Source organism: Sparus aurata, chromosome 3 (genome assembly GCF_900880675.1).
Source record: "Sparus aurata chromosome 3, fSpaAur1.1, whole genome shotgun sequence".
Classification (NCBI taxonomy): domain Eukaryota; kingdom Metazoa; phylum Chordata; class Actinopteri; order Spariformes; family Sparidae; genus Sparus; species Sparus aurata.
Genome location: NC_044189.1, coordinates 24,315,917 through 24,341,129, shown reverse-complemented (window position 1 = coordinate 24,341,129; position 25,213 = coordinate 24,315,917). Strand labels below are relative to the sequence as shown.

Here is a 25,213-nt window from a genome sequence, read left to right as displayed (position 1 = left end):
AACGGTAAGCCGGTAAGGATCAGATGTACCCTCAACGGTTCCATCAACAGATTCTAAAAAACCGGGGACCCTCTAATAACATACGCGAACAATTTACCTGGTCTGGAGCTGGAACTTTGAATGTTTACACCTGCCCTTGGTCAGTCCTGTAATTAGAAATATTAGGTGTACAATGGTGCTCACTCCAAAAAGGAACAAGGATGAAGTCACAGTGTGTTTCGATTTGAAACGGCTGAACAAGGGAATAAAGAGGGAGCACTACATTTTGTCTACACTGGACGATATAACGCCCAAGCTAGCTGGAGCCAAGGTTTTCTCCACCTTAGATGCCTCAAGTGGGTTCTGGCAGATCCTGTTGCTTGAAACGCTCGCCATTTGGCATTACATGAGTGCCTGAGACTTTCCAGCGGCTGATGAGCACGCTGCTCAAGGGCCTGGAGGGAACCATTGTCGTGATGGACGACATCCTTGTCTACGGGTCTAATAAGGAGGAACATGACTGCCGCTTGGACGTGGTGCTACGCAAAATCAAAGCTTTGGGACTCAAGCTCAACAGAACAAAGTGCCGCTTTGGATGGGCTGAACTACAGGTCTTCAGGCACATAATTAGTGCTGATGGTGTGAAACCAGATAACAGCAAAGTAGAGGCAATCACTAAACTGCCCTGCGCCACAAATGTGGAACAACTTGGCCAGGTGCTAGGACTGATAAACTATGTGGGCAAATTCCTTCCTGGCCTGTCCACCAGCAACAGGCATTTAGCAAAGTAAAGGTTCTGCTGGTGGCAGCAGCACCAGCACTCTGTTACTACAACGCAGGCCGGCCAACAGTGGTCAGTGCGGACGCCAGCAGCTATGGCCTGGGCACTGCTATGTTACAGGTCCACAATGGAGAGTTGCGGGCTGTCGCCTTCTGCCCTCTCAAAGATGGGGAAAAAAGATAGCCAGAGATCGAGAAAGAGTGCTTGGCTAGCGTGTGGGCCTGTGAGTGCTTTGCCCGTTACATCCAGGGGATGGGTTGCGTCCGCCTTCCCCCACTGTGGTGTCAGAGGCTGCTCATGCGCCTAATGAGTTTTGATGTCATCGCAGAGCATGTCCCAGGTAAACAGTTGGCGGTGGCTGACGCGCTCTCGAGGCACCCCCTCGATGGAGATCACGAGTCGGACACTGATGGTCAGGTCAGAGCATATGTGAACACTATGGTGGCTAGCAAGCCAATCAAGTCATCCAAGCTTGAGGAAATCCACAGAGCCACGTAGGGCGACGTCAAACTTCAAAAAGTTATCACCTACATCAGAAAAGGGTGGCCACAGAGGATGACAGAGTTCTCACCCCTGAGAGGACTTCACACAGCTAGAGCTAACCTTTCTGAATCAGATGGCCTACTACTCTACCAAGATCACATTGTAATCCCTACAGCACTCAGATCCGATGTTCTTAACCAGCTGCACTAAGGTCACCATGGTCTAACCAAGTCGCGGGGCCCAGCATTGGGGCTCATATTACCAAGAAGGTGAGATCATGTGACTTCTGTGCATAGCACAAACCTGCACAGAGACGTGAACCACTTGTAATAACATTTAATTTTTAAAGTGCATTTCAGGGTACCCAAGGACATTTAACAAAGTGGAACAAACAAAACAAAGAATAAATGGATAAACAAAAAATACATATAAGATAAAGAAATAGAAAAGTTAATTGATGTGGCTGATAGGCCTTATTAAAAAGATGTTTTTTTAAGTCTCTTTTGAAAGTCTCTCGAGAAGTCAGTTTCGGATTTCAGCTGGGAGAGTGTTCCAGAGAGTGGGGGCTGTCACCCTCGCTGAGGGTTTCTAGTTTAGTGTGAGGGATTGAGAGTTGGTGTGTGCCTGATGAGCGCAGTGTCCGAGACTGGGTATAGGGGTGGAGGAGGTCAGACAGATATTGGGTGGCGAGGGAATAGAGAGATTTATAGGTCAGGAGGAGAATTTTGTAATTGATGCATGATTTAACTGGGAGCTAGTGAAGGCGGATGAGAGTCGGGGTGATGTGTTGCCAAGGCTTGGTGCAGGTGAGAACCCTGGCAGCAGAGACCAAGGGGGAGCATGTAGATGGGGAAGAGGAGGGGTCCAAGCACAGAGCCTTGAGGCACGCCCTGGTTGACTGGAGCTGGGGTGGAACTGGAGTCTCCAATGGGGACAAACTGTTTCCTGTTTGTTAAATAGGACTGGAACCAGGAGAGTGCTGTACCGGTTAGACCAAGGTAGTCAGATAGGTGAGTAAGGAGAATGGTGTGGGAGATTGTGTCAAAGGCTGCAGAGAGGTCCAGGAGAATCAGAATACTGGCCAGAATCTGCAGCGATGAGGTGGTCGTTGGTGATCTTGATGAGGGCAGTTTCTGTGCTATGGCGTGCCCTGACAGAAGGAGAAGAGAGAGCACTGGTGCAGGCGAACAGTTTGAGGATCAGTTGTCTGTGTCTGAGGTGCATATGGTGGGGTGGTGGCAGATGCCAGGAGTTGCTGGTGAATGGTAGCCACCTTTTCCCAGAAGAAGTCTAGGAACTTGAATCAGAGGTCAGGGGCACCAGAAAGCTGGGGGACATCGAGAGGGCTAAGGAGCCAGTTAATAATGGAGAATAACGTTCTGGGGTTATTTTGCTGGTCTCCAGTGAGGGTGGTGTAGTAGTTTGTTTTAGCCTTAGAGAGAGCTTCTCTATAAGACCTAACATGGTCTTTGTAGGCTTCATGATGGACGGTGAGGCTAGATCTTGAGACAATTTACAGCCGTTTGCCTGTTTGCATCTGTGTTACGTGATTGCTGTACCCTCATTTCATTCTCATTGTTGAGCAAGTTGCTCAGACTTTCAGCTCAGCACAGTGGCCATAGGCCCACACCTGTGTAACAACTGTTCTCAAACCAAACATATTCCCACATGATCTGCAAGGAGCCATTAGGGTTCCATCACTGAGGCTAAACGCCTGACACCTGACCTGCTCTGGAAGTTTGATGGTTCCATCAAAGTATGGCTTCTTCTGCTTCAGTGGATAATACATCATTACTGCATCAGCTACCAACCTGTTCCAGTAGTTCAGACAGGACGCAGCGACAATGATTCGCCTGGGATTGCGACCAGAAGTGGACATGGAGACTCCGTAGTACCTGACAAAATCTTGTGCAGTGTTCTTCTGAGAGACACAGATGGTGGAGGAGACCAGAGCTGTACCTCCATTGGTCCTCAGTCGCTGTATAAGCTCTCGCAGCTCTTCTATAATTTAAATGTCATTGTTTTGTCCCCTCAGGTTGACAGTCTGCAGGAAATCAAAAATAATATCAAGCTTTCAGAGTCATGCGATGTGTTTGTGACATTCAATGATGATTAAACAGTGTAATATTTGCAGATGCTTATGTACAGTAGCAATTTTATAGACCTTGACAAAGAATACTATATTACCTTTGGACAAAAAATGAACTCACCATGTCCAGCACACATGAAAATGGACTGGGTCTGGGTAGTCGTGAGGAAAAGAAAAGGTTGAGGGTAGAGGCCCTTCAACAGCACGTCGTCGTTGTCCATAATACCTTTTGGGGAATATTTGAGGTTGTTGATCTCCCCCAGAAAGAAGATGCTATGAAGAACCTGTGGAGTGAAAACACATTCACAGAGAGGTTCTGAGTTTTGTATATCAGAGAAGCTTAATGTGCAGAAAATAGACTATGACAGAGCAATGCATTCTTGAAAAAAACAGAACATTTCAAACGTTAATAACACTCCTCATCAGATGTACCTCATCAACCAACACTGAGGGATGTGCTGGATTCTCTTTCTCTGGTGCTAGTTCTACCATTTTGTTGATAATCAAGAAAGCATTCGTTCCGAGAGATTCTTGCTTTTTCAGAAATTCTTCTTCCCTGAAATAAAAAATGACAACTGTTGTCAGAAAATGACATAACATGATGAATAACATGAAAATGCATTAAAGGGCTCTTACACCATCCCAACACCATCTCAACAAATAATAAATACACTGGACTTTTGCTCTCTCTCAATTGGATATTCCGACTTTGTGGCAAGCCTGGCTATAAGATGAGGCCATAAGATGAGACTGTTGTTCACTCATGATGGACTAATATGGACACATGTGCAGACACACATGTAATCTGTATGTACTGTCTAGAGCTTGAATTCAGCTCTATATGCTACTGCTGTAATATGTTTTGTCAAAGGTCATAACAAAAGAAAAAAAGAGAAGAAAAGAAAAAAGTAATTTGCAAAAGACAAGAAAAGATCAGAATGAAGATTTTCTCCTGTGGGTAATGGGGGCGGGACTTGATAAGCTTTGGCTTCTCCCGCTTTTCCCTTTCGGCCATGTGTGTTGTATTATTTGAACAATGATGAAATGTGATGCTTATGAATTGACATGTCCGAAACAAACAACATAAATAAATAAATAAATAAATAAATAAAATGTAATTCCTGTAGAAAATGCAGTGTGAATAAATGCCGTCAAAGTATTAGGGCCAGAGGTGAGAAGAAAAATTCTGTAGGAAGTTTTTTTTATTTTCATTATGAAAGACGAACTGTACTTCAGAGTCTGCTTTAGTAAAAAAGAATTGATTTCTCTTTCAGCTCATAAACACAGTGTAGTTGTCAGCATTAGGACTTTAAAGAGATTGTGCTGGAAACTACGTCTGTTCAGAAGGAAAAACAACACAAACATGGTGGCTGCATTCGTGCAATTGAAAAGATTGTAGTGATGGCAGAGCTCCCAGCCGCTCCACTGACTGGACTGGACGGACCAGAAGAGTTGGTTTTATTCTCGACATTTGTTCTTGACATTTCAACTTTCTATTAAAGAGCATAACGAAAATAAAAACATCCTCTTCTCATTTTTTTCACTCATTCCTGAACATATGAAGAGTAAGTCAAAGAACAATAATTTGGCACTGTGTGAGTTACCTGTGTACATTTCTGACAACGGTAACACAATCTGCTGTTCATGCAGGATGCAGCAGTGACCACGTATGTGTGAGTGAACCAGTGTACACAAACAGATCACAGAACTGGTATGTTCACTTCTGAACATGTACAATCAAATAAAAGTCAGTCAGAATGTGCATTGTGTACCTGGGAATGGTGCCACTGAATTCCAGGTAAAGCACGACACCCCGGGATGCAGTAATGACTCATTTATGCGGGGTAGTAAGTAGGAAACTGATTGTAACTGAACATCGTGACTGAACTTGCAGCTTCCATGAACAAACACATTGTCTCACTGACATGTTTTTATGTTTTCATGCAGATGTGACATTCAGTTCAGTATTTTCAAAAATTAACTGCTGAATTTTTAATTCATGCTCAGCAACCCACTATGGAATAATATTTTTTTCAGTTTTAAGACTTATTCAACCAGGAAACATTGGAATCTGCCCAAAGACAGGCATTAAGAATATCTACAATAACTACTGTATATAGAAATACCAAAATCTTCTTTCTGATGCTCTTCTTAGCTTATGTAGATGATATACAGGCATCAGTATTAAACAGACTGTTTCATAACAGCGCAAAGTTCCTTGTACATCAGTTAACCACGTGTTTCCCTTTAATATTGTTTGTGATATTGGCGTGGAAAAACCTTTTACCAAAAATAAAATAAGAATACGGACAGAAGTCTTCTTGTCCTTGATTCTTTATTCAACACAGAGTTATGCACCACAGTCTGCAGAATATGGAACCAGAGAATATGACAAATACAATCTTATTCATACACTTGTGATTTTCTGTCTTATTATGTTCTGTCCTAACCCTACCAATAACATCAGTTTCCCTATCTCCAAACCAAAAGGGGCTTTTATTTTTAACTTCCTCCCTACTGGGGTTCCAGGGGAATCTTGGCCCACTACTCACTCCTAATTTGTCAAAACAATGTAATCTGTCAACACAGGAAATGTCTGGCCAGGTCACTCTGATCTCTTCCTAGAGAAGCAACAGACCTTATTCCATATTCTGTTGTGCACAATAGCCAAACCTGTCTAGACCATTTAATCAGATGTGTGTGTGTGTGTGTGTGTGTGTGTGTGTGTGTGTGTGTAATTTTATATAATAAGAATACACAAGTTATACAAGGTGACCTGCAATCAATAATGAGTCTATAAGATAGAAAGAGACATTAATCATTACATATCCCCCCATTAGAGACATCATTTGTTTTTAACAAATCAAAAACTCAAAATCCAGAATTTACATTTCTCAATGCCAATAATCACACAAAGACAACAACACAGACTGAGAATACAGATGCAATCACTGTAAATGGCAACATATAACCTTGGTGATTAAGATTGTGTCAGTAGATCGACTTTGAAGGCCATTAACATATAATCAGATCATTTTAACAAAATCATTCACTGACCACTTTTTCCAAGCATTACAACATCTGCATTAATGATGTTTGTATATTGAGTCATTCAGGTTTACATCAATCTGTCACCCTTCTGTAAATTTCCATGGATACAATAATAGAAAAAAGAAAAATCAAAAACTCAGTTATTATCTGTTAAAACAGCCACAATGTTGTTTTCTTATTACCTATTTAACAGTTATCAGGAGAACAAAGTGCATCAGCTGCTGGCTTCTGGAGACGGGACAGAGAGAGAGGAAACAAATTAGAACACTCAAAACAGAATCAGTGTGACACAGAACTGGTCCGTAACTGCTCAGAACCATCTTTCTTAAAATATGCTTTGAGTTAATATGCCAATCTGGAGATGTTGTACAATATCAATACATCTAGAACGGAGAATAAATACATACTGATGTTATTGTTTACCCTGCAGCAGAGATTATTATGCGAGGTTCTTCAGGAAATTGGACTTTTCTGCTATCACCAGTTTATGATGCGCTTCATCCAACCTCTTCCCCACGGCTCCCTTCCTCACTTTATCCCAGTCCTTCTCAGTCTACATACGACACAAAATCATTGTCAGTGCACAAAGGTAATCACTTACCAATGTCCAGCTTGGTCCCAGGAACTTAAAGGAAAAATCTACCCAAAAGTTAAAATTCAGTCATTACTCTACTCAGCCCCATGCCAGTGGTGAAGTTTCCTCTAGAGATGCACCGATCAGGATTTTTGGGGCCAATCACCGATCACCGATCACTGAAAGCAGTATCTGCCGATCCCGATATTGCCGATCACCGATCACAGCGTCAAATCTATAAATTCCTCTATATTGTTGTCTTGTGTAACTTTCATATATTTAATTAATGATTCTTCTACACAACATTGACATTGTATTATTAAGTATAAAAATTAGGAGATGAGAAAGTATCATGAATTGACCACTGTTTTATTGCAGGCTGAGGCAATGTGCAATATTTCACACTCTAGAGACTCTTAGAGACAACTTGGACTCAGCTAACATAGAGTAACTGTAGATTACTAGTGGGAATGCATGCAGTCAGGGTGGGAATTTTGTCATTTTAGGGGCAAGTCCATTTGGCCTGCACTTTTTTCCAGGGGCACCAAGGCCACATGACAGGGCACAAAGGCCACTGAGTAAAACGTGTTGATTTACCTTTCAGACTGATACCATAACATCCTAATTTATAATAAGACATGGATTGTGTATTAAAACATTTTTTAATACCAAAATCAAGTTAAAGTTACATTAGAAAGTAGTTTTTTTTAAGTAGGGTTAGGGTGAGGTGGTTTTTGTGACACCACACTGAATATTAGTTTTATTGAATATTTCTCCCAATAGAAATTCCCCAAAATTATAGCAAAGCACATTTTTTCCAAACAAAAAATTGTAGAATAAGCAGCAGGAGACCACTGATGTGTGGAGTGATTTTGGTGACACTACACTCTGAATAATAGTGAAGTTATTGAATTTTTTGTAGTTTCTCTTTTCAGTGTTGCACTTTGTAGACGGTCCCTGCGCCCTCGTCTCACAGCTGGCTGACCATACAGACCAGAGTTAATGTCCAGACGCTCGTTTTGATTAACATACGGTTGTAGCTTGTTGTCTTCCTTACTACGGTAGGAAAGAGCCGTCGTTTGTGTTTTAACAAAGTTTCACTTATGAGTTATTGATCCGGGAAGTTCGAATCTGTGAATATATTTCCAAATTTACCGGACTAAATCCTACCACATAAGTCAGTTACGTATCATGTCAAAACCGGCTGCGCTCGCTCGCTGTGCTCTAAGTTTCGTTCTTCTGTTTTGAGACGCTGCTGCTGTTTGAGAGGCTTTCACGTGAGATCATCGTGATGATGAGACTCCACCTGCGCGAACCGCGAACTCACTGAAGTTACTGTGAGTGACTACTGTGCACTCAGGTGGCTGTAAGTCAGGGCAAGCTTGCTACGCTGACCGGGCCAGGGGCACAGAGGCCACTGTGGCCGTATGATGAGGTTTTTTTTCACGCTGCATCAAGGCCAAAGTCTGGGGCAACGGCGGCCACTGTCTTTATACTTAAACATCATCTGATCGGCCTGATGTGATCTATTTTGAGAACTCCGATCAAAACCGATAGGGGCATTATCGGCCGATTGCGATCGGTTGCTGATCGATTGGTGCATCTCTAGTCTCCTCATCCACAAAACAGCTGAAGTAGATGGGAACTTGTTTCAGAACAGAAGAAACGATCTGGAAATAAAACATGAAATGGAGCTTGTCCGCTGATCCCAAACTGACTTGAAGAGAAGTTATTTTCAACTTTTTTGGAGCTGAACTCTTCACTGTAGCAGCTAAGATCAAAGTGTTGGCATGTACTCCATCTGAAGTGAGCACAAGCTCAAGGGTACTAAAAAATGTCTTTTCATATCAATTTGGGATCTCAGCTGTCTAGAGACTTGGATTACACAGGAAGAGCTGTATAGAGACAGATCTTCTTTTGGTTGTTGTTTCTATACATGTTTTAACACAAGTCCTCATCTATACCAGCTGTTATGGAGGATGCCATAAGGGTGTTTTGCTGTAGAGCTCAAAGAAATGTTTGGTGGACTTTCCATCGGTACTGGGGTGAGATAATGACTGAATTTTCATTTATTTGTGTAAACTCTTCCTTTAGCTATAACCACTCACCATATGTTTGAAGGCCTCCCCGTTGTAATAGCTCTCCTTTGCTGGGTACTCTAATCCCATTTTAACCAACTTTTCCAGGCTTGAAGCCACCACATGCAGCTCCTCTCCATCGTAAGCATAGAACTTTCTGTCCTCACAGGTCATCAGAACGAGCTGGTCACACGGACATGACTTCCCCGTCACTACACCTACAACCTGCATGCTCACTTCATCGGGAAGGTAGAATTTCCCCCACTCATCTACCTTGCTATGTTTCCCTTTATAAACGGTGTCATCCACACCTCCGATCTTCCATATGGCACCAGCTGGATTCTTTAAGTTGTAAGATTTGCCTTGATAAGACGACACAAATTTAGACACCTTTGCCGTGTAATCTGCAACACATACCATGCAGGAGGAGTTTAATGGAAATGTAAAAAATAGCATATATCGTAGCAATGTTTTATAATGTATGAGGCAAATATGTGTGCAGCCTACCTCTTCTCCTCGTGCTCTTGAATAAATCAGGTGGGAGCCTGGAAAGAAGAAGAGTAGGGCTGTAAAGACACACATATCAAAACCGAAATCGCGACACTCAGATGCACGAACCTGTCGCGCGGTGTGAGAAGGCAGAATCGCAACACAAGTTCCTGTCCAGATCCAGCCCTATGAGTAACAATAAGTAGCCCCTTTCACACAGAGACGCCGCATTAACACCACAGGTTGTTCACCAATTCTGCGCCAATGGTCGTTCACTCAGAGCGAAGCAACGCCAGAGTGAAGAAGAACCAGGAGAAGACGCATAAAAGCCGCAGCCGCGGTTCGCCAATTCTCCGCCGATGGTGATTCACACAGAGCGAAAGATCTCCGCCATGAATTCACACAGAAAGCAGGCGCTGCGGCTCCTAAAGAGGCGTGACGGTAACGTGTACCCCCATGTCAACCTCGCGGGACGGAGGCTGTTTTCCGAAAGTTCACTGAAGTCTCGGTCCGGAGGGCTGACGGTCGCAGAGATTTTTTTTTCATCACAAACACTTGGTGAGTTAAAGTTTTTGGCCGGTGACAGACGCTGTTTTTCGGGCAGAAATGTCGCGAGAAGTCGGTAGGACAGGCGGGAGGACAGACACTTCTCCACTATATCTGTGGCATCTTTTTCCTCATATAAGTTGCCATAGACAGTTACAGTTAATACGTGGGCAGAGTCAGAATAATTTGTTGCAAATTCAACATCAGTGTTACTCTTTCCCCATCTATGCGTCACTGAGAGCCTGTCTATTAGCCTACTGTTCAGTACCATTGCAGCGTTTATAGCAGTTAGTTATTATGGATGTCCGGAGGTTCTATATGGGGGAAAAAAGTCGCAGCCAGAGCAAAAAGACGTGGAGAGTGTCCGTCGTCGTCAGTCAGGACTCAGGAGGAGCATGGATAGCTTGCCTGCACAGATTCAGCAGTCCCGCTGTAAATTCAATCTCTATATGGTCACCTTGACACTGGGTAGGCGCATGTGTTAATTATTCTAATTTTAATTTCTAATTTTGCCCACTGCGGTAAATCAAATTGGAATTGTGGTCATGTGTGTAGTCTGGGTGTGTAGTCTCTGTTAAATGACAATTTTTTTTCTCTTAATACCCTACAAAGCGTCCTGTAGGCCGAATGCAGATAGACAATGAAGCGAAGAAATTATAATAGGGAATGTTTTACCTGCTTTGAGCCAATGCACACAGCACAGGTCTTATTACAGGCTATACTATCTTTAACATAAACATGACTCAGTAGTCCTATAGTGAGGGAAAGTTGGCTTTAATTTTTTTTAATTTGTGATTAAAATATCCCAACGATTGCCTTCCTTTCTTTCTCAAACTAGTTGAAATTGCATCTTTAACAACACAATTTTAAAAATTTCTCAGGGGAGAAATCCCCGGAAACCCCATTAAAAAAGACTCTATCTTCAGGGCTAAAGTCCCAGATGTTTTGCACTCCTAGCGACGCCCCTGGTCTGAAGACAGAGGATGCCGTTCACTGTACAGTTTGTCAGGCATTGTGATTGTGATTTTGGGTTATATAACTAATTTGAAAATGTACTTGATTCCCTTACTTTCAGTTTATTATTTACTCTCATGTGTTCTACCCATGTACATTTACATCACATATTATTTGTGATGTTGGGAGCATCTCAGAGACAGGTATTCTGCACAGAACAGAACAGAAGACGGGTTCTTACATGCAGAAGGTCGAAGGACCATGTGTCGTCATTCTGAATCTGTCACCTGGAAAACAAGATTTTCCTATTGTTAAGACTCAAAAGCTTCAATCAGGCAGCATACTGATGCTACAATGGACTGATATAATAACATTACATACATATGCTGACGCATTCTTATGTAAATACATTAAACTATTGTTTCTTCTTCGGTCAGAATCAAAAGTTACAGACGTCAGATCTGGATTCTTAATCACAAAAGTGAAAACTATCATCGCTTTTGTGAATTTTACATTTGACAACCGTGTTTAATAAACTGCAGTACACAAAAAAAAAAAATAATAATAATAATGAGCAGTACAAAAAACAGTTTAGCTTTTGTTTTTATCATCACACATACGGAGTTGCTTATTTTTACTTAAATTTTAAATATATGATTTGAAAACAACTCCGTCATCATTACGGATGGGTAATCAATCTTGAATAAGAGTAGTTACCACAGTCGAAGGATGGACTGGATCATCTGCTGCTCTGAAGCAAAATGTGATTCGGACTGTTAAACTTTGGGTTTACTTCGACTCCGTGTTAACACTCCCCGCCCCTGTGCTGCATTCAAGTGCTCACCGAATGTTGCAAACACAAATACAACGTTTTAGTACTTACATCGCTCACTTATTTAAACATTTCCAATTTTCACAACAACATTTATGGAAAGAGTTTAATGCAAACATTGTGGCTTTTACAGCATTAATACATCTTGTATTTTTAGGTGTCGTCATTTTTCTTTTTTTTTATTAAAACAATACTAAAATATTCGTAAAATGTACGAATATGTAAATATATGCAAGTCTAACAGGTATTTCACATTCCTGTCCAGCTGGGTCTGAGTCTTCATCTTCAGAGATAGGCTTCCACCATTCCTCAAAAGTCAAGTGGGACCACTTTGAATTTATTCAGTGAATTAAATAAACTCAAATCAGAATATTTATTCAGTCCTGCCTTCGTCTCTGGGACACACAAAGCCACAGTGGTGTGCCTAATGTTGTCTCTAAATATCTTTATTCCAGTCAGCCTGTAATTGTTTATTCCATCAGGTTCAGTGACAGCAAGCAGGTAGAAATCCCCCAGCTGTTGTTTGCTCTCCATAGTGGACAAGTGTGGCTTTAACACTCATCACTGTAACATGAATATCCAAGTACATCTACTTTTGCATCTTGCTGTTGAAAGTGATGTGGCTGATGTCAATGATGACCCATCATATGATATCCATCATACTTTGGTATCAAAGCTGCCAAGTTGAGTTAGATTCAGGGTTTTTGTGTTTTTTTTTCCTCACAAACAGGATGAAGGTTTCACCAGTCTGATATTGTTTTAAAGATTATAATTATGAAATTTAGAACATGAAAAGATAAATTCACCCTTAAATGAAAATTCAGTCATTATTTACTCATCCCCATTCTGATGGAAAGTCAGGTGTGTTTTTGTAGTCTACAAAACATTTCTGGAGCCTCACGAGTCTTTCAACATTCTCCTAAAACACTGAAGAAGCTCAGGACTTGTTTTAACGTGTAAAAGAGAACAATAAAATAAAGAGGAAAACAAACTTAATTGCTTGTACAAGCTACAGAATCTAAATCACTTGTGTACAAGACATACCAATATCAAATGTAATGGCTGTAATGAAAAAACCTGGAATGAGAGTGGAAAAACATCAGGTAAGAGTGTAAAATGTTGTCATAATGACACAGAAGCAATGAAAACATATGTATGTAAGAAGGTAAAGTCATGATACATTCATGAAGAGAGGAAAAAACAAATATCAGAGGATTAGCATAAATAAAATGTTGACACACACATATGTTCTGGCATGGGCGCTTTCCATCTTTTCAAGAAACCTATGAAATATAATATTCTGTTACACTGATGATATCGTTGGTTAGAAATTCTATGATTTTTTCCAAAATTATACCAATTATATCAAAAAAATTTGAATTATATTCATCAAATATTGTCTACAAAATCCAAAAAATAGATTTTAATTTGTAAAAGCTCTTGGATGCTGGATACTCTATTCCCTCATCACACAGCTGCTTCAGGCTTGAAGCCACCGCATGCAGCTCCTCTCCATCGTAGGCATAGATCTCTCTGTCCTCACAGGTCATCAGAACGAGCTGGTCACACGGACACGAGGTCCCCTCCACTACACCTACAACCTGCATGCTCACTACCTCAGGAAGGTAGAATTTTCCCCACCCATTGACCACTTTATCTTCCTTTCTGTAAATGGTGTCATCCACCTCTCCTATCGTCAGTGTGGCCCCAGCTGGATTCTTCAAGACAGAAGTCTTGCTTTTTAATTGGAGCACAAGTTGTGACACCAGTTTTAGGTAATCTGGACCTGCAACACATGTCAAGCAAGAGGAGTTTGATGGAAATATTTAACAGAGCGATGGATGTGATGATGTTTTAGAATGTGTGAGGAAAAGATGTGTTGTCTACCTTTTTTACTGTTGCACTGCTTGAAGACATGTAGATCAAACTGCTGACTTGCCAACCTGAAAAAGCAGAAAAAAACAATGCTGCAGCCTTTATTTGTATAAAACAAACATTTCTTTGTACAATAAAAGAAGACAATCCAATGAATGTGCTTCAGTCCCTTTGCATTGCTTTGCATTATGCTTCTTGGGCTTTCGTGTGTCCTTTCTCGTCTCTTGACCTGAAAATGGTTCCCATCAATCACAAAGTATATATGGTATATCTCCCATTGTTGAGTCATATTTAAGGCTCGTCCTATTTAATGTAGTAGTGAACATTTCTATTGCATCAGAACCTTATTGGATTTTTCATGGATTTTTCCAACTCTTAGTCAAACTCTCAGTTGTTGTCAGGGAGAAACTTTATATTTTGTATTATACATTAATGTTGTTATTAATTGGTGTTAATGTGTTTTTTCTTTGGTAAGTGGCCATGGTAAAAGCTGGCTAATGCCCTTCAAGGTGTTCATCAATCAATGGACCACTCTGTGCTGCACACTGGATGGTTTTCCCCTCTGGACCATCCATTCTTTCCTGATAATAGAGTGGGTTCGGTCCTACATATGTTTACCCTATCATTTGACACTTTGAATATGAATATGAACATCCAACACTGTAACATTATATGTGACAAAAAATAAGGGGAAAATAGTAGAAAACCTCCCTGAACAGAACAGAAAACAGGTTCTTACTTCACTGGACCATCAGCCATTCTGACTCTCTGTCACAAAGAAAACTATCTATCTATAAATCAGAAAACATGGTCCGCTGCACCAGCCCGACCATCAAACCCAAGTTAATTATTTGCAGCATCCAGTCAAATCCACCAGACCATCATCACACACCTCAGTCAAAGGCTGAATCACAGCACAGCCATTCGGATCAGTAGACCAAGTACTGCCATTTTACTCACAAATCACAAGACAATGAAACAGTGAAACACACACACACACACACACGCATACACACACACACACACCACTCATCACTGATACATAATAATGTACAATATGATTGCTGAATGTAATGAACTTTACAAGACAACTCCAACACATACAGCAGCATCACACCACAGCAATGCAATACACGGTATGCACACAGCAGATAACATAAATGATGACACCTGGGACAACTGATATTTATAAAGGAAGACTAGGCTTTGAGAAGAAGCGTTACACTTTAGCAGTAAATACCTTGTTTATTCCTTTCTTTTTGTTCTTTATGTGTTTCTTTTGGTACGTGTTTGGATATGAGTTGTTTAAAGAGGAAGAAAACATTCTCTGTAACATGGTTCACAGTTAAACGTTATTTGTTCTTTATTCTAAGACATTAAAGTGGAAAAAAGACATGACATCTCTTGAAGCTGAAATGTCTCGGGCGCCCCCTGGTGGCCGCCTGCATTACAGGTGTAGGTCAAACCCTGGTTGTACAGTGTCAGGCTGTGAAATGTGTCCAGTGGTGGTCAGGTGAAGTGTTTATAATGTGGATTTATGGATATTAAAGGCTCATCTGCAATTTTTCTGTTGTGGTCCCAGTAATAAGCTTCAGTCTATTTGTTCTTTAAACGTTCTGAAGTAGCAAATTACATGACATGGTTAAGCTCTGAGTAAAAAAAAAAAAAAAGTAAAAAAATGTATTTCAATTGTTTATTATATATTTATTATATATAATTATTAATTATTTTATTGATTTTTTTATATCTACATTTTCTCTTTCTGGTCAGCAGATCAAATGACCCCAATATAATAATAACAATAATGCAATATTCATAGGTCAGTGAAAACAAAGGCCAAAATGAACAAAGGGTAGTTAAGAAATAATAAATTGATTAAATGAATGAAACTGTTTAATTATTATAATCGGTATTAATATCGATAAGAGTTATCTCTGCTCTGCTCTGTCATATTTTTCTATCAAGTCTCTGTCTGCAGTTGTTTTCTCTACTGCTCTGCAGTAAGTTGGTACAATACATCTAATGTAGCCTGTTATTATTTTTAGGAGAAGTTGTTTTTCTTTTTTTTAATTATAACACTTTAACAATTTAAATGTTCATAAAATGTACAAATATGTAGATATATGCAAGTCTGACAGGTATTTCACATTCCTGTCCAGCTGGGTCTGAGTCTTCATCTTCAGAAACAGGCTTCCACCATACCTCAAAAGTAAAGATGGACCACTTTGAATTTATTCAGTGAATTAAATAAACAGATTATTTATTCAGTCCTGCCTTCATCTCTGGGACACACAAGGCCACAGTGGTGTGCCTAACATTGTCTCTCAAACATCTTTATTCCAGTCAGCCTGTAATTGTTTATTCCATCAGGTTCAGTGACAGCAAGCAGGTAGAAATCCTCCAGCTGTTGTTTGTTCTCCATAGTGGACAAGTGTGGCTTTAACACTCATCACTGTAACATGAATATCCAACGAACATCTTCAGTTGTAACATCCTTTTTTATGTATTCTCCGAAACAGAATGAAGGTTTCACCAATCTGATATTGTTTTAAAGATTAGATTTATGAAATTTAGACCATTAAAAGATAAATTCACCCTTAAATGAAAATTCAGTCATTATCTGCTCATCCCCATTCTGATGGAAAGTCAGGTGTGTTTTTGTTGTCCACAAAACATTTCTGGAGCCTCACGAGTCTTTCAACATTTTCCTGAAACACTGAAGAAGCTCGGGACTTGTTTTAAAGTGTAAAAGAGAACAATCAAATAAAGAGGAAAAAAAAACATTAAATGGCTCCATACAACTCATCCCCCTTAATCCAATTTTTCAAAATTATTTTAATTTTTTATTTCAAGTTACTTAATTTAAGTCCCCATCTACTTTAGTTGTTTAGGAGAATGCTGCAATGCTGTTTTGCTGTGAAGCTCCAAAAGTGTTCTGAGGATTACGAAACTTTTGGGGGAATTCATCCTTTAATAGCAGCAAACAACTATTTAGTATGTTAAGAAATGTCTCAGCAGAGAAGGACGTCACACTCCCTCTCTGTGTGTTGTAATCTGAGTTTCTCTGTTCTTTGTTTATGAAGTGGGGCATTTTCACATGTAGAATAAAGGTTTCACAAACTTAGTACAACAAATTATAGTTTTACATCATTTTATTGTTCATTTCACAATCAATACATCAACCTTAACATCCTCTACATGCTTGTTTCAAACAGTTAATACACATATAGGTTTATGATTTTTGCCATGAATATATTCATATCTTTGTTACAGTAGTAATAGCTGAAGCATTAACAATGATAAATGATGATCAATGTGATGATAAAGCAAAACATATTTATCTCTGATCACATGAATTTCTTGTCCACAAACAGGCAGGAATGTCAGTGCTGAGAGGAGTACAGAGAAGTTTCTACTGATAGAGAATCAAAACCACCAGATCGATCTGGTCACTTTCTAATAAAGGACCATAAGAATTGTACTCATCAGTACTTAATATGCCATCAGTTCCCTTGTGGGATGTAGAACTGATTATCCCATTGAAACTTCAACTTAATATCCTCCTTAGAGTCCTTGTCCAGATACTGCTTAAGCAGTTTCTGTACATTCTCTACAGCCCTTTTCCTGTTTGCAGGTGTGCATGTGTCAGATGGTTGCTTTACCTGCTTTCTCATTTCTTTCTCATTTTTGAGCAAGTTGCTCAGACTTTCAGCTTCAGCACAGTTGCCATAGGCCCACTGCTGATTTTCACTTGTTGTCAAACCAAACATATTCCCACATGATCTGCACGGAGCCATTGGGGCTCCCTCTCTGAGGGTAAACGCCTCACACCTGGCCTGCTTTGGAAGTTTGATGGTTCCATCAAAGTATGACTTCTTTACCTTCAATGGATAGTAGGTCACAACTGCATCAGCTACGTAACTGTCCCAGTTGCTGAGACAGGATGCAGCAACGACGATTTGCCCAGGATTACGGCCAGAAGTGGACATGGACACTCCGTAGTACCTGACTGATTTTGGGGTCATGTCGGGCTGAGAGACACAGATGGTGTTAGAGACCAGCTGTTTTCCCTGCAGCTTATTATCGACTATCAACTCTTTCAGCCTGTTTTTTATTTGATCTTCATTCTGTTGTCCATTCAGGTTGACAACCTGCAAGAAATCACAACTATTATTTAAAATGATATTATCTAGCTTAGTATTCCTTTGTGTTTGTTAAATTCTATGATGATTAAAACATACACTGTAATATTTTTAGCACACTAACAATTTGATAGAATGTGATAAGGAACATTGTATTAGCATTGTATTAACTATAACCTCACCATGTCCAGCACACATGAAAATGGACTCCGCTTGGGTAGTTGTGAGGAAAATGTCTCAAAAGGTTGAGGGTAGCGGCCCTTCAACTTATTAAGCACGTCTTCGTCGTCCAGAATATCTTTTGGGGAATATTTTGGTTTATCCTTGATCACCCCCAGAAAGAAGATGCTGTGAAGAACCTGTGGAGTGAAAACACATTCACAGAGAGGTTCTGAGTTTTGTGTATCAGAGTAGCTTTATGTGCAGAAAATAGACTATGACAGAGCAATGCGTTATGTAAAAAACAGAACATTTCAAACGTTAATAACAGTCCTCATCAGACGTACCTCATCAACCAACTTTGAAGGACGAGCAGGACTCTTAGCCACCATTTCATTGATAATCAAGAAAGCATTCCTTCTGAAAAAATCATCCTTTTCCAGATATTGTTCTGCCCTGAAATAACAAATGTTAACTGTTGTCAGAAAATGTATTTCCTGTAAAAAATGCAGTATGAATAAACGTCCTTAAAGGATGGAAGAGTATTAGGGCCAGAGGTGAGAAGAAAAACATTCTGGAGGAAGTTTTTTTTATTTTCATTGTGCACTTCAAGAAAAGATGAACTGTACTTCAGAATCGGCTTTACTAATAAAGTAATTATTTCTCTTTGAGCTCATAAACACAGTTTAGTTGTCAGTATTAGGACTTTAAAGAGATTAACTACGTCTGTTCAGAAGGAAAAACCACACAGGCATGAAGAGGTGGCCGCATTCGTGCAAGCTTAAATTGAAAGGATGTAGTGATGGCAGAGACCAGAAGCTCGGGCAGCTGGCAGAGCTGTCAGTCGCATCATATATACACAGACTCCTCACTGAGCAGGTTGGCTCGTTGCTGCGATACGTCGACATGGTCGCCGCCATATTGGATGTGGCAGCTCTGCCCCTCGAACTAATACAAGTCAATGGACTGAACTTTATAAAGCTCCTTCTACAAATGCTATAAGTTAATATCATATAAGTCATTTACACATTCACACTCTTATAAATATATTCAGGAAACATATAGGAACCAAAAACAACATGTGTAAAGTTCTCTGATGATTATAAACGTTAACTACTCCGCATATGTTCAGTATACAGGTCGGCACCAAACCCACCTATGTATTATTCTAACGTTTGTATGAGTGTTTACAGCAGCTTTTGATAATCTAAGTAAGAATAATAACAATCATGGAGACAAAAAAATTAACAAAGTCTGCAAATCAAGATAAGAAGCTGCAACTGGCAGTGAGCTGCTTTGTTTCAAGTTAGCAGTGAAGAGATGTACTTCATGACAGAACATTTTAAAATATGATATTGTATGCAATAACATTTAATGATAAAGAAATAAAGTTGCAGTAGGCTATGTTCCGCAAACGTATCCGTATGAGTGTGAATGTGTAAATGAGGCATTAACTTACAGCACTTTGTAGAAGGAGCTTTATAAAGTTCACTGCATTGACTTGTATTAGTTCGGTCCAGAGCTCAATGAGGCGTCTATGTATATATGCAGTAGGTGATTTGTTCATTTTTAACAGAGGGGATGGTCCAATGGGAGCCTGCCCCGACACACCTATGTACACCTCCGAAAGGACATTGTTGCAGGATGCCTAACCATAACTCTGACATTTCTAATTCTACAATTCCATTTTATCCAGTTATCTTCCTTCTCTCCCCACTACAATTGTCTTGTTATAACTGTATTAAATTAATGAGTAAATACACCTTTAAATTGTATGCAGTGAACTGAGTTTATTCAGGCAGGTTTTCTCATGTTTCTCACAATACACGACAAGCAGGGTTCTTTTAAGTTACATGACTCACATGACCCCTTGGAATTTTTTACCGTCTAAATTCCTTGAAGAACACACAATGAACATTGTGCAAAATAGCAGAGCCCGACCAACTTATCGGTATTTGCCTTTATTGATTTATCGGCTGATTCATAAGGTTTTGAAACCTTGTATTTAAAAGGTATAATGCAGAAAAACATGCTTGGGGTAATAAACTATAAACCAGCACAAAAATGACAATTGGCAACATAACGTAAGCCACCATGTTCTGAACAGACATACTTAGAAATGCTAACAAAAAGTAATTTTTATTTTTAGAACATAGATAGCAAACTTTTGTTGATCTGGTCTTTTTTTTTTTTTTTTTTATACAATCGGGAAGTTTCCAGAAGTAGTTCAAGATTCAAATACACAACAATTTGGCACTGTGTGAGTTACCTGTGTACATTTCTGACAACAATATCACAATTCTGCTGTTCATGTTCATGCAGAACACAGCAGTGACCATTTATGTGTGAGTGAATCAGTGTACTCACCTCGTCTTCTTCTGTGCCGCAGCCTGATGCAAAAAGAAACAATACACGACACATCATGACAGTTACACATGTCACTGGTAACATAAATTAAATCAGCAATGCAGAATGAAATCATAATGGTAAAATATATTCGAAGAGAGACCACGTAAGGGCAGCTACTCACCATTGTAAGGACGGAGAAAGTGAAACAGAAAGTAAGAATGGAGCCCTCCCTCCTGACTCAGACCACCACTCCCTGTCTGGGTTTATGATGGGATGTAGAAACCAAACAGTCAATGTACAGACTGGGAGAGATTTATCACGATGGTCACTTTGTTTTACTGGATTAATGCAGTACTGCTATGTTCACTTCTGAACAGATAAGAAAGTTTTAGTTAATATGTAACTGTACAAGCAAATAAAAGACAGAATGTGCACTGTGTATCTGGGAGTGGTGCCACTGAACTCCAGTTAAAGCACAACATCCCGGGATGCAGTGATGACTCATTTAGGCCGGATAGTCAGAATGAAACTGATTGTAACTGAGCATCGTGACTGAAGTTACAGCTTCCATAAACACATTGTCTCACTGAGATGTTTTTATGTTTAATTTAATTTAGTTCATTATTTTCAGAAATGAATTTTTATTGGATTTATCCAACCAGGAAACGTTGGAATCCGCCCCGTGGACAGGCATTAAGAATAACCACAATAACTACCGTATAGAAATACCAAATCCTCTTTCTGATGCTCTTCTTAGCTTATGTAGGTGATATACAGGCATCAGTATCAAACAGAGACTGTTTCATAACAGCTCAAAGTTCCTTGTATATTAGGTAACCACGTGTTTCCCTTTAATATTATTTGTGATATTGTTGTGGAATAACTTTTTACACAAAATAAAATAAGAATATGGACAGAAGTCTTTTTGTCCTTGATTCTTTATTCAACAAAGAATTGTGCACCACAGTCTGCAGAATATGGAACCAGAGAATATGACAAATACAATCTTATTCATGCACTTATTCTTATAACTTACACGTCTTATTCCTCTTTCTATGTTTTACATCAATGGGGCCTTTTAACTCACTTTTAGACATCTGTCAATTTTCATCATACGAGTAACAACTGACCAGTAACATCAGCTTCCCTATCTCCAAACCAAAAGGGGCTTCTACTTTTAACTTCCTCCCTGCTGGGGCTCCAGGGGGATTTTGGCTCACTACTCACTTCTAATTTGGCAAAACAAAGTAATCTGTCAACACAGGAAACATCTGGCCAGGTCGCTCTGATCTGTTCCTCGAGGTATTGCCTTATTCAATATCCTGTTGTGCACAATAGCCAAACCTGTCTAGAACATTTAATAAGATGTGTGTGTGTAGTTTTATATAATAAGAATACACAAGTTATACAAGGTGACCTGTAATCAATAATGAGTCTATAATATAGAAAGAGACATTAAGCACTACATATCCCCCATTCGAGACATAATTTGTTTTGAAATAATCAAATACTCAAAATCCAGAATTTACATTTCTCCATGCCAATAATCACACAAAGACAACAACACAGGCTGAGAATACAGATGCAATCACTGTAAATGGTAACATATAACTTTAGTGATTAAGATATCAGTGGAACATCACTATGAATACTGTGGTGACTTTGAAGGCCATTAACATATAATCAGATAATTTTAACAAACTCATTCACTGACCACTTTTTCCAAGCATTACAACATCTGCATTAATGATGTTTGTACATTGAGTCATTCAGGTTTACATCAATCTGTCCCCCTTCTGTATGTTTCCATGGATACAATAAAAACAGAAATATCACTCATAGTCATTATCTGTTCAAACACCCACAATGTTGCTTATTTTTGTTCCTTTTTACATTGATTTAACAGTTATCAGCAGAACAAAGACAAAGTGCATCAGCTGCTGGCTTCTGGAGACGGGACAGAGAGAGAGGAAACAAATTAGATCACTCAAAACAGAACAAGTATCAGTGTGACACAGAACTGGTCCGTGACTGCTCAGAACCATCTTTCTTAAAATATGCTTTGAGTTAATATGCTGATCTGGAGGTGTTGTACAGTATCAATACATCTAGAACGGAGAAGAAAAACATACTGATGTTATTGTTTACCCTGCAGCAGAGATTATTATGCGAGGTTCGCCAGGAATTTGGACTTTTCTGCCGTCACCAGTTTACGATGCGCTTCATCCAACCTCTTCCCCACGGCGCCCTTCCTCACTTTATCCCAGTCCTTCTCGGTCTACATACGACACAAAATCATTGTCAGTGCACAAAGGTAATCACTAACCAATGTCCAGCTTGGTTCCAGATATTTATAGGAAAAATTAACCCAAAAATAAATTCAGTCATTAATCTACTGAGCCCCATGCCAGTGGTGAAGTTTCCTCATCCACAAAACATTTCTGGAGCTTCACCGCAAAATTGCAACATTCTCCTGAACAGCGGAATAGATGGGAAGTTGTTTCAGAACACAAGAAACAATCTGGAAACAAAACATAAAATGGCTCCAAACAGCTTGTCAGATGTAATCCAGGTCTCAAGAAGCCTGAATATCCCAAACTGACTTGAAGAGAAGTTATTTTCAACTTTTTTTGAGCTGAACTCTTCACTGTAGCAGCTAAGATTAAAGTGTTGGCATGTACTCCATCTGAAGTGAGCACAAGCTCAAGGGACTAAAAAATGTCTTTTCATATCAATTTGGGATCTCAGCTGTCTAGAGACTTGGATTACACAGGAAGAGCTGTATAGAGACGGATCTTCTTTTGGTTGTTGTTATGTTTTAAGACAAGTCCTCATCTATACCAGCTGTTATGGAGAACGCTGCAATGGCATTTTGCTATGGAGCCCCAGAAATGTTTTGTGGACTTTCCATCGGTACTGGGGTGAGATAGTGACTGAATTAAAAATCTTTTGGGGTAAACTCTTCCTTTAGCTTTAACTTCTCACCATATGTTTGAAGGCCTCCCCGTTGTAGTAGCTCTCCTTTGCTGGATACTCTATTCCTGTCTTAGCCAGCTGCTCCAGACTTGAAGCCACCACATGCAGCTCCTCTCCATCGTAAGCATAGAACTTTCCGTCCTTACAGGTCATCAGAACGAGCTGGTCACACGGACATGACTTCCCCGTCACTACACCTACAACCTGCATGCTCACTTCATCGCGAAGGTAGAATTTCCCCCACTCATCTACCTCGCTATGGTTCCCTTTATAAACGGTGTCATCCACACCTCCGACCTTCCATATGGCACCAGCTGGATTCTTTAAGTTGTAAGAGTTGCCTCGATGCTCCAACACAAAGTTAGAAACCTCTGTCGGGTAATCTGCAACACATACCATGCAGGAGGAGTTCAATGGAAATGGAAAAGAATATGTCATAGCAATGTTTTATGATGTATGAGGCAAATATGTGTGCAGCCTACCTCTTCTCCCCATGCTCTGGAATAAATCAGGTGGGAGCCTGGAAAGAAGAAGAAGAGTGATAGAGTTTACAAAAAAGAGCTAAAAGAAGTTCTGCTCTCAGCAATATTTACTGTGGCACTGTGTGAAGAATATATTGTAGTGATGATGACCATAAGACAAAATATACATGCAAAAGTGAAAAAATTGTGACTTGGCTCAGTTTAAGAGCCAAGTCACTTGGCAATGCCTCACACCACAATTCACAGAAATTATATAAATTGTGTCAGATATTCAGTCAATGCAATTTGTAAACTGTGATTGTGTTGTTCTGTTCTATACATGTGACATCTATCACATGTCTGTCTCTTCTGGAAATAGGATCCCTCCTCTGTGGATCTTTTCTTCCCTGTTACAAGGGTTTTCTCTCTTGACATGGCAAGTTTTTCCTCACTTGAATCAAGGGTCTAAGGACAGAGGATGTCGTTCACTGTACAGTTTGTCAGGCAATGTGATTGTGATTTTGGGCTGTATGACTGATTTGAAAATGTATTTCACTCCCTTCATTTCAGTTTATTATTTACTCTCATGTGTTCTACCCATGTAAGCATTAACCTTCCAGTCAGGCTCAATCTACGAGCATTATTCTCTGTGATGTTGGAGCATCTCAGAGACAGGTACTCTGCACACAACAGAACAGAAGACGGGTTCTTACATGACGGGGTCAATGGTTGTCGCCATTCTGGCTCTCTGTCACCTGGAAAACAATATTCCTATTGTTAAAACAAGAGGTTGAAACAGACTCAAAAGCTTCAATCAGGCAGCATGGACCGACATAATAACATTACATACATATGCTGACGCATTCTTATGTAAATACATTAAACTATTGTTGCCTCTTCAGTCAGAATCGAAAGCTACAGACGTCAGATGATTCCTTACAAATCATAAATGTGAAAACTATCATCGCTTTTGTGAGTTTTATATTTGACAACCGTGTTTAATAAACTGCGCAGTAACGAACAGTACAAAAACAGTTTAGCTGGGGTTTCATCATCACACATACGGAGATTGCTTATTTTTACTTACATTTTAAATAAATAAATTGAAAACACAATTCCTTCATCATTAAGGTTTGTTAATCAATCTTGAATAAGAGTAGTTACCACAGTCGAAGGATGGACTGGATCATCTGCTGCTCTGAAGCAAAATGTGATTCGGACTGTTATACTTTCGGTTTACTTCGACTCCGTCTCAACACTCCCCGCCCCTGTGCTGCATTCAAGTGCTCACCGAATGTTCCAAACAAAAATGCAACGTTTTAGTACTTATAAATCTCATTTATTCATACATTTCTAATTTTCACAACAACATTTATAGGAAAAGGTTTAATGTAA

General features: G+C 39.7%; 2 protein-coding genes across 3 annotated transcripts; both read right to left on the bottom strand.

Annotated features, from left to right (window-relative positions):
* Positions 1–16,865: 16,865 nt before the first annotated feature.
* On the bottom strand, positions 16,866–20,715 carry LOC115579148 (uncharacterized). Its single transcript, XM_030412668.1, has 5 exons — positions 20,563–20,715; positions 20,400–20,422; positions 18,380–18,488; positions 18,056–18,232; positions 16,866–17,882 (listed from the first exon to the last, which is right to left on the bottom strand). Exons 1-5 carry the CDS (start codon positions 20,563–20,565, stop codon positions 17,235–17,237), a joined length of 960 nt encoding a protein of 319 aa, XP_030268528.1. The 5' UTR covers positions 20,566–20,715; the 3' UTR covers positions 16,866–17,234.
* Positions 20,716–21,303: 588 nt separating this feature from the next.
* On the bottom strand, positions 21,304–25,098 carry LOC115579149 (uncharacterized). Of its 2 annotated transcripts, none has more exons than XM_030412671.1 (6): positions 24,983–25,098; positions 24,532–24,573; positions 23,840–23,877; positions 23,367–23,740; positions 22,514–22,659; positions 21,304–22,328 (listed from the first exon to the last, which is right to left on the bottom strand). In XM_030412671.1, exons 2-5 carry the CDS (start codon positions 24,555–24,557, stop codon positions 22,546–22,548), a joined length of 552 nt encoding a protein of 183 aa, XP_030268531.1. In that variant the 5' UTR covers positions 24,558–24,573; positions 24,983–25,098; the 3' UTR covers positions 21,304–22,328; positions 22,514–22,545. The 2 variants fall into 2 exon arrangements, with proteins under 2 accessions (XP_030268531.1, XP_030268530.1); XM_030412670.1 differs by having other exon boundaries at positions 22,530–22,659.
* Between the last annotated feature and the right edge of the window lie 115 nt (positions 25,099–25,213).